This window comes from Citrus clementina, unplaced genomic scaffold, assembly GCF_000493195.1.
Source record: "Citrus clementina cultivar Clemenules unplaced genomic scaffold, Citrus_clementina_v1.0 scaffold_5, whole genome shotgun sequence".
NCBI lineage: Eukaryota > Viridiplantae > Streptophyta > Magnoliopsida > Sapindales > Rutaceae > Citrus > Citrus x clementina.
The window spans coordinates 389,896-405,842 of NW_006262201.1; the positions used below are offsets into that span (position 1 = coordinate 389,896).

General features: G+C 33.0%; 1 protein-coding gene across 1 annotated transcript; it reads left to right on the forward strand.

The window, feature by feature from the left end:
* Positions 1–8,610: 8,610 nt before the first annotated feature.
* LOC18042286 (PHD finger protein ALFIN-LIKE 7) lies at positions 8,611–12,852 on the forward strand. The gene is made up of 4 exons (XM_024184305.1): positions 8,611–9,062; positions 9,182–9,214; positions 11,092–11,320; positions 12,223–12,852. The coding sequence occupies exons 1-4, from the start codon at positions 8,966–8,968 to the stop codon at positions 12,413–12,415; spliced, it is 552 nt and encodes a 183-aa protein (XP_024040073.1). The 5' UTR covers positions 8,611–8,965; the 3' UTR covers positions 12,416–12,852.
* Positions 12,853–15,947: the final 3,095 nt, after the last annotated feature.

Genomic DNA, 15,947 nt, shown 5'->3' on the forward strand with positions numbered 1-15,947 from the left:
ACTTGGAATTCAAAGATAAGAAAGGGTCAGAAAATGTGGTGGCGGACCACCTCTCTCATCTCCATTTTGACACAATAATAGAACAATTACCATTAAATGAGTCATTTCCAGATGAACAATTAATGAGTGTGGAAGTATTACCTTGGTATGCTGATATAGTTAATTATCTTGTTACAGGTAAACTTCCAGAGCATTGGACCAAGCAAGACAAGGCTAAATTCTTTGCAGAGATAAAGAATTTCTTTTGGGATGACCCGTATTTGTTCAAGTATTGTGCGGATCAAATTGTTAGACGATGTGTCCCAGAAAGTGAAATTCAGAATATCCTTTCATTCTGCCATGAACAAGCTTGTGGAGGCCATTTCAGTGCTAAGAAGACAGCGACTAAAGTTTTACAATGTGGTTTCTATTGGCCATCTATATTTCGAGACGCTTACACTTTCTGTTCTTCATGTGATAGGTGTCAACGAATGGGGAGCATTACACGAAGGAACATGATGCCACTAAATCCAATTTTAGTGGTTGAGATTTTTGACGTATGGGGTATCGACTTCATGGGACCCTTTCCCCCTTCTTTTGGCCATCAATACATATTGGTTGGTGTTGACTACGTCTCAAAATGGGTAGAAGCAATTCCATGTAGAACCAATGATCACAAGGTGGTGATAGGATTTTTGAAAAACAACATTGTCTCACGCTTTGGATTCCCTCGAGCAATAATCAGTGATGGTGGTGCCCACTTTTGTAACAAAGCATTCAAAGCACTTTTGACAAAGTATTCAATCACACACAAAGTGGCAACCCCGTATCATCCGCAAACCAGTGGCCAAGTTGAGATCTCCAATCGAGAAATAAAGCACATATTAGAAAAAACGGTGAGGCCAGACAGAAAAGATTGGTCATTAAGACTTGATGATGCATTATGGGCATATAGAACGGCTTTCAAGACCCCGATTGGGATGTCACCCTACAGGCTAGTGTATGGAAAAGCTTGCCACCTACCTGTGGAACTCGAGCATCGTGCATATTGGGCCATCAAGAAATTCAATTTTGACATGCAGCAAGCCAGCTCAGAAAGAAGATTACAGCTGGCAGAACTTGAAGAAATTCGCAATGATGCATACGAAAACGCCAAGATTTACAAGCAACGAATGAAAGTCTTCCATGATAAGCAAATTATGAGAAAATCGTTCACTCCAGGTCAGAAAGTGCTTTTATTCAATTCTCGCTTGCACCTATTCCCAGGTAAGTTACGCTCTCGTTGGTCTGGCCCATTTATTGTTCATACTGTTTTTCCACATGGGGCAATTGAAATTAAAGACCCAAAGAATGGTGTCACGTTTAAAGTTAATGGTCAAAGATTAAAGCCATATCTAGAGTACCAACCACATGAAGAAGACACCGAAATAAATTTGAGTGACCCACCAAATTTGAATTGATTTTTTTTTCTCTTCATTGATTTGATTTTTCTTTTTTTCTTTTTATTATTATTCTTTTGCTAATTGAAATTGTTTTTGCATAAGTGTGTTTATTTTACCATTAAGTTTTCTCTTATCATTTTTAATCATGAGTCTCATACTTAGACCGTTCCTCCTGAACATTCTTAAACCACTTCAACGTGTCAAAACTCATCTCAAAAGACAGATTCAATTTTGTAAAACACATCGCATTTGGGCTCTACAACCACCAGAGTTAGTAGCCTATGTTGAGGGTTTAGAACACCAACTCAGAGACATTGAGAGAAGTGTTTACGACATCCAGTTGGAGCTTGAGGTAAATTCAATAAGAGGACGATTTTAATTTTCTTTGTGTGTTTTAATTTGTTTTTCTATTTGTGTGCTTTAGTTTGTTACCCCGGTGAAGTGGCGGATAACGGTACTCCGTGACAATCAAGTCGGTTACTTCAGTTTCCCATAATAACTGATATTCTGAGGCGAAGGTATGGACAGAAACGAGATTCTAGCGAAGCTTCACAAGCGATTCCCTTCACTTCCTCAGAATGCCCTCCTTACGATCTATAAAGCTCGGTCCGAACGCATGCGATTACTCATGAGGAATAACATACCTGCTGACATCCGTTGGTTAATCGAGGCTAAAGTACGATCGGCAGGTGAGTTAACTCCAAAATTTATTGCATACATGCCTGGTTGTGGTAAAGGAAATTATGCAAGAAAACGACGAGCTCGAAGAATTTCTATTGCTTGTCATAAGTGTGCCAGAATGAGTTGCAATAAAAACCCATGTTCTTTAGGAATGGTGTCTGATAACAGGGAAGATAAGATTCAATTCATTAGGGATGGCTTGAATAAGGAGTCATTGGATGATATCCTTTTGTCTCTTGAAACGCATCCCAGTGGATATGTGCAAGGAGCGATTCTCCAGTTATGGCCATTATTCCAGAAAGAGCATGCACGATATAGTCTCGGGAATCTGACTATAAACGACCCTGTTTGCCAGTTTATAAGAGAACTGGATAGGAAGCCTATCCTCGACCCATAGAGGGGGTTCAAGCCGTTTCTGGACGTAAAACCAGAGGAAGATGTGAGCCACAGTCGCAACTACCTGTAAATATCCTTTTACTTTATTGTTATTTTATTTCACTATTGTCTTATTGTTTGCATTATTGTCTTTAATAATTTTATTACTGTTTGCTTTTTCCTTTTTACTGTTTTCTTTTTGACTTGCGAGCACGTGCTTTACGCGTTATTTGACACTGACATATTACCTCATACACAACCATGACCCACTATCACCAAGACTCTTAAATGTGATTTCTTTTTTGTCAAGCACTCACAAATTGTTTTTGAGAAGTATCACAATGTCAGCTACTCCCAATAGACAATTCAAGAACATTTGTGTGCTTTCTGGATTTACCTATGGCAAACATAAAGAGTTCGTTGAGGCAGCCATAGATCTTGGTCGAAGCATAGCAGCGAGAAAATTACACTTGGTGTATGGAGGAGGTAATCGAGGGTTATCAAAAATGGTCTCAGAAGCAGCTTTTATCAGAGGAAGTCAAGTGTTAGGCATCATCCCACGAGTCCTAAAACCATTGGGCAGTTCGTCTGACTCATCAACTGGAGAAGAGTTAGTCGTCTCAGGTATGCAAGAAAGAATAACTGAAATGCTTAATCATGCTGATGCTTTTATTTTCCTTCCAGGAGATCTTGCAACACTAGAGGCACTTATCACGCTAGCATCTTGGGCCCATCTGCACATCCACCAGAAACCCATCGGTTTGTTAAATGTCAATAACTTTTATGATGGCTTTATCGCATTTCTTAACCATGCAATAAAAAACTATTTCATTCCCTCTAATGCGAAAAAACTCTTTATTTGTGCTCACACTGCTAATGAGCTACTTGATATGTTACAAGCTTATCGACCGGAGCCAGACCCCTGGACCTTTGTGTTGGAGCGTCCAAATAATGATGGTAACAGTAGCCGCAGTAAGAAGTACAAATTAGATTTAACTCTCCGCCTGTAAATATTTTCTTCTGTGTTGCACCACCCAGGTGATGTCTTCTAAACTCTACTTCTTTCATTTCAAACATTGAGGACAATGTTTCGTTCTGGTTGGGGGGAGGGAATAGTCGACAATTGTGGAATTTTGGTTAAGTTTTTACTAATTTTTTGTTGTAGAAACTAACTGTTGCTAACTTTTTGTGTTGAAGATGGCTGAATATGGAGTGTAGTTACTCTAGAAACGCATCTTCATTGTTTAAAAAAAAAAATTCAAAAAAAAAAAAAACAATTCAGACATTTTCTTTTTCTTTATTATGTGTTTATGTTTATTTTTCTTCTTTAATTTCTCCTCTATAAATATACATTTTCCAACTTTTGAGTCGAAGATGGCTGAATATGAAGTGTAGTTCCTCTAGAAACGCATCTTCTTTTAAAAAAAAAAAAATCATTTTCGTTTTCTATCATTTTACGTGTAACTTTTCTAATTAGTTTTTATGCATCATTTTCACATTTCTGCATGCATATTTTCCTTTCATGTTTAGAATAGGTTGGGGGGTAGAATGATGTTTAAAAAAAAAAAAATTGTGTGATTTGTTTTAACATTGGATGACATGATTAATTTCAAATTTTAGTATTTGTATTATCTTTGGTCTTAAGTGATGTTACGCTATGTTTGCTACTTTACATGTTGATGTCGGAGACAAATGTGAGTTGCTTGAAGGAATGAACATGTCATAATAAGTACCAAGTGAGTTTTTGAGCCTATTATTTTTCTTGGAGAATAACCCTTTTGCCCACTCTTTATACAGCTTAGCAGTTTATTATTTTATACACGATCTCTAAATTACTTTTGAGTTAACCCTTAAAAAAAAATTGTAAAATAAAAAAAAAAGAGAAAAAAGAAAAAGAAAAAAGAGTGTGTTGCTACATTTGGAGGCCCATCTAACTAGTAGATATGGAAAATTATTTAGAGCCCTAAAAGACGATGGAGAGGCCATCTTTGATCCGTTTGAGCCTTTCAAGCCATCCCTTTTATTTAATATCCATAGTTAACCCTTTTGAGCCTTTAAAAAAAAAAAAAACATTTTCTTTGTCAACTTATCATCTTGACCCACTCCGATTTGGAGTATTACCTGATATCTTATAAGTTCCATCACCTATGTATGTTTGAGAAAATGTAAATAATTATTTTGTTCAGTGAAGTTATGCCAAATAAAAGCAAAAAAAAAAAAACAAAAAAAAAACAAAAACAAAAACAAAAGTTGTTGTTTCAAAAGAATAAAAATAGGTGAAATCCACCTTGCAACTTCAAAAAAAAAAAAAAAAATTCTCTGTATTTTTCTCAAACATACACTTTGTTTTCCTTATTTTCCTTCTTTGTTAGCCATGTCCCTAGCCTACGTTTCGTCCTAATAAAAGTCCTTCTTGATTTTAGGGAACTATAGTTTGAAGTAGAAGCTAGTTATATGGGCTAAAAAGATGTAGTGATGCATAATTAAAAAAAAAAAAAGATAAATAAAGTGGGTTGACTAACATTTTATTTGACTTGAGATCGTATTATTTCTAAGCTGAGGGCATATTTATTTCATCTTGGTGAGAGCATGTGATATCACTTCTTTATTATTTTCTCTCTCAATTACCATTCATTGGAGTGACTATTTTTATTGGGATTAATTTATTTGTGAGAGTGTCACTACTTCCAGTGAGATTTTGGGGTTTGACATGTCATTCTTGAGAGTAGCTAAAACAAAGTCTACTGGGCTAATTCATGTGGATGGTTGATGTGGGTGTGATGTTGCTTTAGACTGGAGATAATGCTTATACTTTTATTTGATTGCTATCATTAATCTGATGGAATAAATACGAGTGTTTCTATTAAAACAAAAAAAAAATTATTTTGAATTTGAATTTTGTTTTCGCTTTATTTGCTAGGGACTAGCAATAAGCTGGTTGGGGGGTGTGTTGAGTGTTAGAAAATGCATATTTATAAAGGAGAAAACCGTCATTTTACATTTTAAGTCTTACTAACAACCCTTACTTTTATATATTTAACCTTCTTGTGATTTAATTACATGTGTTTTATTTTAATTAAGTATTTTATGTATTTTAGGGGCATTATAGTCATTTCACAATAAAGAAGAGATCAGACGGCAAAACGGACATCACTTTTGAACTCAGGACGGTCGAAAACCTTAGGAGGAGCATAAAAGGAAAAATGGCACTATTCACATGTACGGTACTATTCACGTGTACGGTACTGTGTACGGTACTGTATACGTTACTGTTCACGACACTGTTCACATAGACGGATGATGACGTGGCATTGACCGATGATGTGGCATTGACTGATGAGGTGTCACGATCCTGTTGGACTAAAATTCTTATGTACTGTTGATGGTGACGTGGCAGCATATCAGTGGACGAAAAATCTCGCGTACGGTGCATGCATCACACAGGATTATTTTCATCCAAACCGCGTTACTGTTCATCCGGGTCAAACCGCGTTACTGTTCAAAGTCGGGTCAAACCGTGTTACTGTTCATCCGCGTGGTCAAACCGTGGACTGTTGACTGATGACGTGGCGCAATCCTGAGCGTCCAAACTGTTTTTAATCCGATGGCCATGATTTACTCCATGTATCTATAAAAAGGGGGCCTCCCCCCCCTAATTTGAGATCTCTGAATCCATTTTTGGGATCCATTTTCTGTAATTCCCTCTCCATCTTGTATTTTCTTCGTATTTTAATAAATTCCTATTTTGCCCCTAGTTCAACTATGAGTGGCTAATTTTCTTTCAAGCTTGGGTTGAAGGTGAAGTCTCAACATGTGTCATGGGCTTAATTTGGTAAATTTATTTTCTCTTCCCCTCTAATTTTTGTGGATGTTTTGACTTCTCGTCGACAAATAATAATAGTCTTGTCTAGATACCGCCTTGGTTACACCGGCTCTCTAGTATAAGGTTATTATTATTTGGCACGATAAGCCCTTAGCACCATATTGATTAGAGCGTGGTTCATGAGGTGTGGATTCCCCCCTCATGATTTAATTGGCATTAATACGGATTATTTAGCCCATGATGCATGTTGATACGGATCCGGATACCCAAGTGCGTCATTTCAATAGAATTCTCTTCAATTTCTTCTCGCCATTTCAATACCAATTTTAGAATTTATTCTTGCCATTTTAATTTAAGTTGTAGCATATTTCAAATCATTTCCACCATAATTCCAACCACCCATTTACAAAATTAATTCTATATATAATTAAAATCCACCTCCTCGTGGGATCGACACTCGTCACCGTTGATCTACACTACAATAGATTCGTGCGCTTGCGAGTACATTAAAATTTGCACAACAATAAACAAGAGCAAACTTCTATTTATATTGAACTTATATGTATAACCATATTCCAATGAGAATTTTATATTTTCAAAATTGATTTAATTTTGATATTTCTTTCAAAATTGTTTTAATTGTGATCATTGTACTGAAATCAAATACAAAATAAGAAAAGAGTGGTTTAAATAATAATGGCACGGGAGTGTTTACATGTGTGAAGAAGAAATAGGAGATTAAGATGGTAGACAAGGAAAAGAGAAGAGATGACATAATTTAGGGTTAACATCTAATAGTTGCTAATTATTCTATTTTAGTTATTCATTAAATTGATATATGGCGTTTAGGAAGAAAAAATTAAAAGTAAATTAAATCTTACCCCTAGATACACTTAAATGGCAAGTGTCGTAATCTCCCATTAATCTTGGGAAAAATTAGATTAGAAATAGAAGTAAAAACAATGAAAATGGAGAGGAGATAAAGATTTCACCTGGTTCCCATCATTTCTTCGAATAAAAAATAAATATTAGATTGTAATTATCCCCTGATTGAATAAAAAATTAGATATCAAATTATACCCATCTACTCCCCAAATGAAAATAATCCCCAAAGATCCCATCCCCTTAGTAATTTTTGACATCCCTAATTGGTGGTTTGCCCCATGATACATGTATCCTTGACAAAAATAAATAAATAGATGACATGCTAGTCATGTCGTCAGGCTATATTACATAAGTTTGTTGGTGAAAAGCACATGCACGAATTAAATCGGTTAGCTCAAAACAACATACTCAAATATGTAATTGAAAAACATAACATGATTTTCTCCATAGACTTTATTATTTCAAAATTTACATTGCAATAATAATTTGGGTTCTATTAATTTGAATTAGTTTTACGGTAGAAACACTGACGATGACTGCATAGTCATAAAAATAAATATTACATATATATTTATTATTATGATTTAATGGTTAACATACTTATTCAACTAAAAGTACTGGTCCAATTTAATTACAGCTTAATATTTTATAAGAAATCTTTAAATTACATTTAATATATCTTACATTCACATACATAAACAGTATATAGTGTAAAGCCTACTGTTAACTTTACATTTGCCTATTTTATATAACTTACATTCAAGTTACAAGTTTTACTTTTACACTTGAGGCACAAAATTTTAAGTTTTCAATCATTGCTTAAGGGTGCGTTTGGAATTGAGGTTGGGCAGCTGTAGCTTAAAAGTTACAGTACTAAAGTGTTTGGTAAACACTAACTGTTGTAGCTTTTAAGCTATGTTGATATGATTTTTCACTTGTATAATATAAAATTTATTATATCTTTAATATTTTTATCAAAATTATTATTTAAAATTTATATATATTATATATTATTAACTTTTATTTCATAATTACAACTTTTTTTTCACAGCAACTGTAACTTAAAATCTACAGTACTTCAATCCCAAACGCACCCTAAGTGGTAAAGACCTAAAAGGGTAACATTGTCCAAAACCTTTGTTTACAGTTTCCTCCAATGGTAGGCATTTATATTGGTCATAATTTTGATGTTTTGTGAAGAAAGAATAATAAACTCCAAAATGTAACACAGACTTCAATACAAGCCCCCGTTTTATTCAATTTTAAAAAACAATTATAATTACCCTATAGCCCCGAAGTGGGTCCCTCTAAATGGACAAATAAGAAATAACATAACACAAACCCTTAATAAAAACCTTTTAAAAAAAATTAACAAATAATAATAATATTATTATTATTGTTATAACTTGGCAATTTTCCCCAACTCGCTATCTTTATATGCACACAAATCTCTAACCCAAATTCAAACCCAAAATTGTCTCTTGCCTCTCTCTTTCTCTTTCTCTTTCTCTTTCCTTTTTCTCTTCTGGGTCTCTTCTGTTTTCTGTTGTCTAATTACAAATTCAATTCAATTAATTCAAACAGATAATGAAAAGCAAAACACGTTAAAAAAGAAGCCCTTTTTTCCCCCCAAATCGGAAAACGGACGAAAACCCTAACTGAGGCTTCTATCGTCAAAGCTTCTTTTTCTGTTCCAATTTAACTCTTTTTGTTCAATACTCGAAACCCATTTGCTAGAATTTGAAGATAATTGTTGAGAAATTAGTTAATTTTGCTTGCTATGGAAGCGATACCGCACCCTATACCTAGAACTGTAGAGGAGGTTTTCAGCGATTTTAAGGGCAGACGGGCTGGCTTGATTAAGGCTTTAACAGCTGGTAATGGCTTAATATTTTCTTCTCTTTTTATTTGAACTAAATTAATGGGTTTGTTCTATTTGAGCTTATGATTATTTTTTTCTTGTTAATTTTAATTTTAATTTTCTGGGTTGTTGCAGATGTTGAGAAGTTCTACCAGCAGTGCGATCCTGGTGGGTTTTTCTTTTCCATACCTATTTTTTGTTTATTTAATTGTAATTGGACTTTTTTTTCCTTCTTTTTTTTTCTATATTTTTGTATTATATTGACTGAATGACTAGGTATTTAATAATCAGTACGTGTTATTTATAGCTCTGTTTCATGTATAAGAGAGGCAAATTATGTTATAGAAACCAACTCGTTTATTCATTTATTTTTTTCAGTTGGAAGAATTTTAATGGAGACAATGTCTGTGATATGAATTAACTAAGTTCATGCTTGTCTTGAGTGTTTTGAGATTGTACAAAGTCCATGATTTGTCTTTAATTAAAGATGAAATGCTTGTTTTAAGGTAGTTTTGCTTGTCATAGCACTCGGAGGCTTACATTTTTTTTTTTTGATCACTTACACGGTTAGTTTCTGTTTTATTCATAAATTTCTGTGCTTCCTCACTTGCGTCGTCATTAACTCCTTCCATGATGTTTTCTTCTGTAAACGCACTTATGTTTGCCTTTCACTAGTTTGAAGGACATTTTTCATTGAAAGATCCAAATGAATTGAAATTGCTGCTATAATGTATTTGCTTTGCTGCTGAAGCAGGTCTGTGTAAATAAACTAGAAAAGTCTTAAAGTGTTGTTGTACCCATATACTTCAGTCCAGCTGGCTTCCTAGCTGCAGAAAATCTCAAGCTTTTTCATTCTTGACTGTCAGGTTCTTGTGTTTATTATATTGGTTGGAAGCAGATGGTTAGTTCAGTGTGAATTCTTGGCATTTGGTTATGTGGAAGTTCTGGACATTTGTTGATGATTTATTTGTTTGCATGATCGATTTTCAAAATAATTCATTTGGCTGCATAATTGTTGAAAAATCCAAAATTCTAGTGGTATTTATTTATTTATTTTTGGATTGATGCAGCTATGTTTGTTGGAAGTGTGTTGTTATCTTCTGTTGAGTCCTTGGCATTAATGTTTTATGTAGTCATCCATATTTTTTTCTTGAGTTATGTGGTATCTGTTATCATATTAATTTTGATTGTCTTTTTCTCAAGTCATTTTGTATAAATTTTATTGTTTCTTTTAGTAGGCATCGATATTTTCACTTTAGCCTTCCTACTTTCATATATCTGCTGGAGTGGAAAGATTGAAAGATTAGTTTGGTTCACTTTTACAATGAGCCACATGTTATTACAACACTGCATCATTTCAACCAAATAGGGAAACTGCGACACAAGAAGAATGCCCATTGGAAAATAGGGATCGTGCAGCTGCCTGATAGCAGAAAATTCCTGAATTCTTGGTGATAGTGATTATTTATGTTGGACTCCTGCTCTTATGTCTGTGGATCCGCCCAGTATTTTCAGTTTGATCCTTCAATCTAATTTCCTTATGGTTGTATGTTTATTGACTTATATTCTGTCATGGTATTATGGTTTGATATCCTTTTCTTATCAGGCGAGTTGGCTAACATGAAGTTCACTTTACTATTTTCGTCAATGTTTATTGGAGTGCAAAGCTTCACCATATAGTGTGGTTTGTGACTGTTGTGTTGTCTAATGTGTTGCCTTATCTTCTTATTGACTTGTTTGTAAAAAATTAGAACTCTAATTCTAATTGTCATTATGTTTGGCTGCTATACTCTATGTCCATGGTCAAATGTCGTCCCTTTTTTGTTTGTTTTTATGGTTTATGTCCAAATGTTGCTAGAGCAGTTGATGTCAATAAAAGAGTATCTTCCTGGACTAACAGTCTCCTTCTGCATTCTTAATGTTTTATGAAACCAAGTACTTTTTTGTGCTTTTAGTTATTGGTATGATAAAATGAGATCTGATTATATGAACAATTCAAGGCAGATTGCACATTTTTATTTAAAATACTAGTATTGTGCATACAGAAAAAGAGAACTTGAGCCTATTTGGGCTTCCTAATGAGACATGGGAAGTTAATCTGCCTGTTGAGGAAGTGCCTCCCGAGCTCCCTGAGCCAGTGTTAGGTATAAACTTTGCTAGAGATGGAATGCAGGAGAAGGACTGGTTATCACTGGTTGCAGTGCACAGTGATTCATGGTTGCTTGCTGTAGCTTTTTATTTTGGTGCACGCTTTGGATTTGGCAAAAATGAAAGGTATTTTCTCTTTCATGCCCATTTACCTGCATTTGCTGTAATCTCCAGAGCCTTAGCATTAGTATCTGCTTTTTGGTATCAAATTGTTAGTTCTTAGTCCTGTCTCATAGTTCTGCCACTGCTTTTCAACATTACAAGATGATAAAGGGGATATGCATAGATATATCATTAAATTTTATGGTTGAGATTGTTTCAATTGAAAGATCAAGGCAGTAAGTCCAGGGGAGAGTAACAATATATGTTTGATTATTTCACTTATTTTTGTAAGAATATACGTTTGATCATTCCACATATTTATCTTTTATAATGCTAATTGGTGATGATTTGTCTTCTCTCATATTTGTATTTATAACTATTTATTGGTAACTTGATCTACCAATATTAAGTTTAACAAGTCCAATAATGTTGTCTTGACAATAATTTATGATTGGTTATTCTGTGGTCAACAATTTAAGGTCAAGGCTTTTGTTTTATACATTCTGGACCATTTTTTGCTGCTAGAGCTCGTCTGTCGTCTTGTAAAATTCGGTTTGAACCACCTTGGTTACTATGTTTCATTCATCTCATTCATGCTACAAAGTCATATGATCAACTGTATGACATATGATGTTTGACAGCCTATGCATTCAAGTTGTCATTAACGAAAGGAAGTTTATGGTCTCCGACAAAGTCTTGACTCATTCAGCCGGTTGACACTGCTCAATGGAATGTTAATAATCTAATTGGGTATCATAGATTTCTTGAACAAAAGACATAGTAGGAGTAACTGAACAATATACTATGGAACTATTGTTGAAGTTATACATGATATGGAAAACCTGCGATGCTATGCTTGACCAGGAAGTTTAATAAAGTCAAGATGAATGTCTGGTTCTAATTTTTCTTGGAATTGGATCTTGCAGGAAGAAACTTTTCCAGATGATAAATGATCTCCCGACCATCTTTGAAGTTGTAACAGGAAATGCTAAGCAACCAAAGGACCCTTATTTGTTGAATCCATTCTCCGGTTCCCGGATTCTGCGGAACTTTTCCGGACGTTGTGGGTCGTCATGGCGGTGGCTACAACGTAATTTGAAGTTGATCACGAAGATATAAATGGCTGTAGCACCGACGCGTTTCACGACAATCAAGGAAATCAAAGATTGTTTCTTCCATAAGTCCATTCTGTCGGGGAGTCCCTACTTTCAGGATAATGACAATGTAGCTGTAGCCATCTACAATGATAGATCAAAGTGGTTCAATATTTCAAGGCCAAGAACATTATTGTTACTGGTATGGCGATGTTATTTGAGTATCTCAAAATGGTGCTAGTACTGTTTATGCATTATCACTAAGTCCCGGTACAGGATGGTCCATTCGAAGCATGGGATTTCAAGAAATTACAGAATGATTATAATGCTCCTCCTGTAAAAATAATGGGTTTGAATTTGAAGCCATCATTTCCAAACTCATGGGATGTAGATACCAAGCCATGTCATGTGGCTGTAAACTCATACTTGGTAGAATCTAAGTCGTAGGATATTTTGTTTCTTTTTATTTTGTTTATAGCCTCAAATTCCCTTATTTGTTTACGATGAATCAAATTTTTGAAATATAAAATTTAGATAAAATAATTAAATAAAAAATAATTTAATTTATATAATAAAAAATAAAATTTAATTAAATCATATTTTCGTTTTTTTTTTCTAGGAAAAAAAGTGTACAAATGTATGTGAGCATATATTATTGATAAGTAACACTATCCATCAAAAAATTTATCCAAAACTTTTCATCCAAAGCATTGTAAAAGACGGCATTGGTGTAGAGTGTGTAAAAAATCAACTTAAAACTTTGAGAAAAATTTTTATATACATCACATCACATAATCTTCTCATTTTTGCTACAATTTTTGCAATGATTTTTGGAATAAGTGCACTGTTCTTATCACCCAAATATACAGTAAGAACACTTCAATGTATTAGTTTCAATTTAATTTAAGCTCAGTTATTGAATTGCTCATTCAATAAGAATTCTTCATGTTATATGCTTAATTTGAAGACTCGAATCTTCACTATCTTTATCACAAAATTTTTTAGTCTCACATGCATACTACATAATTTCACTACCTAAGTATCTTAAAAGTAAATCGGATTCATGATTTAATTCATGATTTAATATCTATATAATATGATGCATGATAAATGAACTACTTTTTCAAAGTCCCATATAAAAATTGTTAATGGTGATCTCAATTTCTAAATTAGCAATCATTGAATTTTAATTTTCTCTTACATTTTCTTTTAATGTATTTTTATTTTGTCAGTTGATGGTAGGGATGAGAATGGGGAGGCGAGTGATCGACATCCTAGTATCCATCCACAATGTTCTGCTTAAGTATGTGTACTTCCTCATATCCCCGTTATAAAAATGTAAATATATGAGGGGAGGGAATAACATTTCCGTCAAACTCAATTAATATCATTGATATTATAGCATAATCCATAAGTGATTTGTCCACAACACACGAATATTAAAATAAACGACTGCGAATTAAAATATTTCGTCAAATTAAGTTAATAGTATCAATATTACAACGTAATTAATATGTGATTCGTCCACTACAAAAAAAAAAGTGGTATTTGTCTATATAACAGAAGCAATGACAAATTTTATTCTTGTCTTTACATTATTTTTATAAATATTACGATTTTTTTTGTTTACAAACATATTAATACATTTTAAATGTATTTTATTGAAGTTATGGAAAAATATAATAAAAGTTAAAAGGATTTGGATCCTCTCTTTTTAATCTTATTTTTTCTAAGATTAATTTTGTAGGAGATTATAATATTTGTCAATTACGTAGAAAATTTTCCATTTTAAACGCCAAATCACATCGTTTAGTAACTAATAACTATAATCCTAAAACTAATGGGAGTTTAATTTTAACGTTCGACTTCTTTTTTTCCCCCATTTTCTTTACACGTTTTGTAGCCTCTTTCATCTCTCACTGCTTCTTCAAAACCAGAAACTTAATTTGGTAATGAAGAATTCCACCAATTAAAAAAAAAAAGGCAGGTTAATTTTATTTTCTTTTTTTAAAATTTGGAGCTCTCTCGTTTCTCATCACAGTTCTCTTCTGTTGGAGAATTTATGAACCGTAGGATTTCAACAAATGAAAGAAAACAGAAAAAATGGAGGAGAAAGTAATCAAAGATAACTATAATTGAAATAAACAAGAGCAAACTTCTATTTATATTGAACTTATATATATATATATATATATATAACCATATTCCAATGAGAATTTTATATTTTGAAAATTGATTTAATTTTGATATTTCTTTCAAAATTGTTTAATTGTGATCATTGTACTAAAATCAAATGCAAAATAAGAAAAGAGTGGTTTAAATAATAATGGCACGGGAGTGTCTGCATGTGTGAAGAAGAAACAGGAGATAAGATGATGGGTAAGGAAAAGAGAAGAGATGACATACTTTAGGGTTAACATCTGATAGTTGCTAATTATTCTATTTTAGTTATTCATTAAATCGATATGGCGTTTAAGAAGAAAAAATTAAAAGTAAATTAAATCTTACCCCTAGGTACACTTAAATGGCAAGTGTCATAATCTCCCATGAACCTTGGGAAAAATTAGATTAGAAATAAAAGTAAAAAACAATCAAAATGGAGAGGAGATAAAGATTTCACCTATTCCCATCATTTCTTCGAATGAAAAAATAAAGGGTTATTATCATTTTACTACTTCAAAAATTAAAAAATATCAAATAACCACAAGAAATTTGTCCCCTATCATTTTTCTACTATATCTTTACAAAAATATTATTTTACTACTTTTCCGTTATAACCGTTAGTTGACCAGTTAGTTGACTAACAAAATATTAATTTTACCCTTCATGATTAAAAAAAATACTTGAAGCTTATTTACAAAATCAACTCTTCCACATTTATTCGATCATCCAAGTTTCATTTCCAACATTAGGATATAAAAATAGAATCATTAATAAGAAAAATTTGTAATCTATTTATAAAAATGGATACAAAATACCAACATAATTCTTTTTACTAGAATTATAATATATGGATTATAAATTTATCTTATTAATGATTCCATTTTTATATTAATGTTGGAAATAAAACTTGGATGATCAAATTAATGTGGAAGAGGTGATTTTGTAAAAAAGCTTCAAGTTTATTTTTTTTAATAATGAAGGGTAAAATTAGTATTTTGTTAGTCAACTAATTGGTCAACTAATGGAAAAGTAGTAAAATGATATTTTGTAAACATATAGTAGGAAAATGATAGGGAATAATACTTCTTATAATCATTTGATATTTTTTAAATTTTTAAGTAGTGAAATGATAATAGCCCAAAAATAAATATTAAATTATCATTATCCCCTTATTGAATAAAAAAAATTAGATATCAAATTATACCCATCTACTCCCCAAATGGCAATAATCCTCCAAAGACCCCATCCCCTTACTAATTTTTCACATCCCTAATTCGTGGTTTGCCACATGATATATGTATCCTTGATAAAAATAAATAAATAGATGACATGCCAGTCATGTCGTCCGGCTGTATTAGGTAAGTTTGTTGGTGGCAAGCACATGCACGAATTAA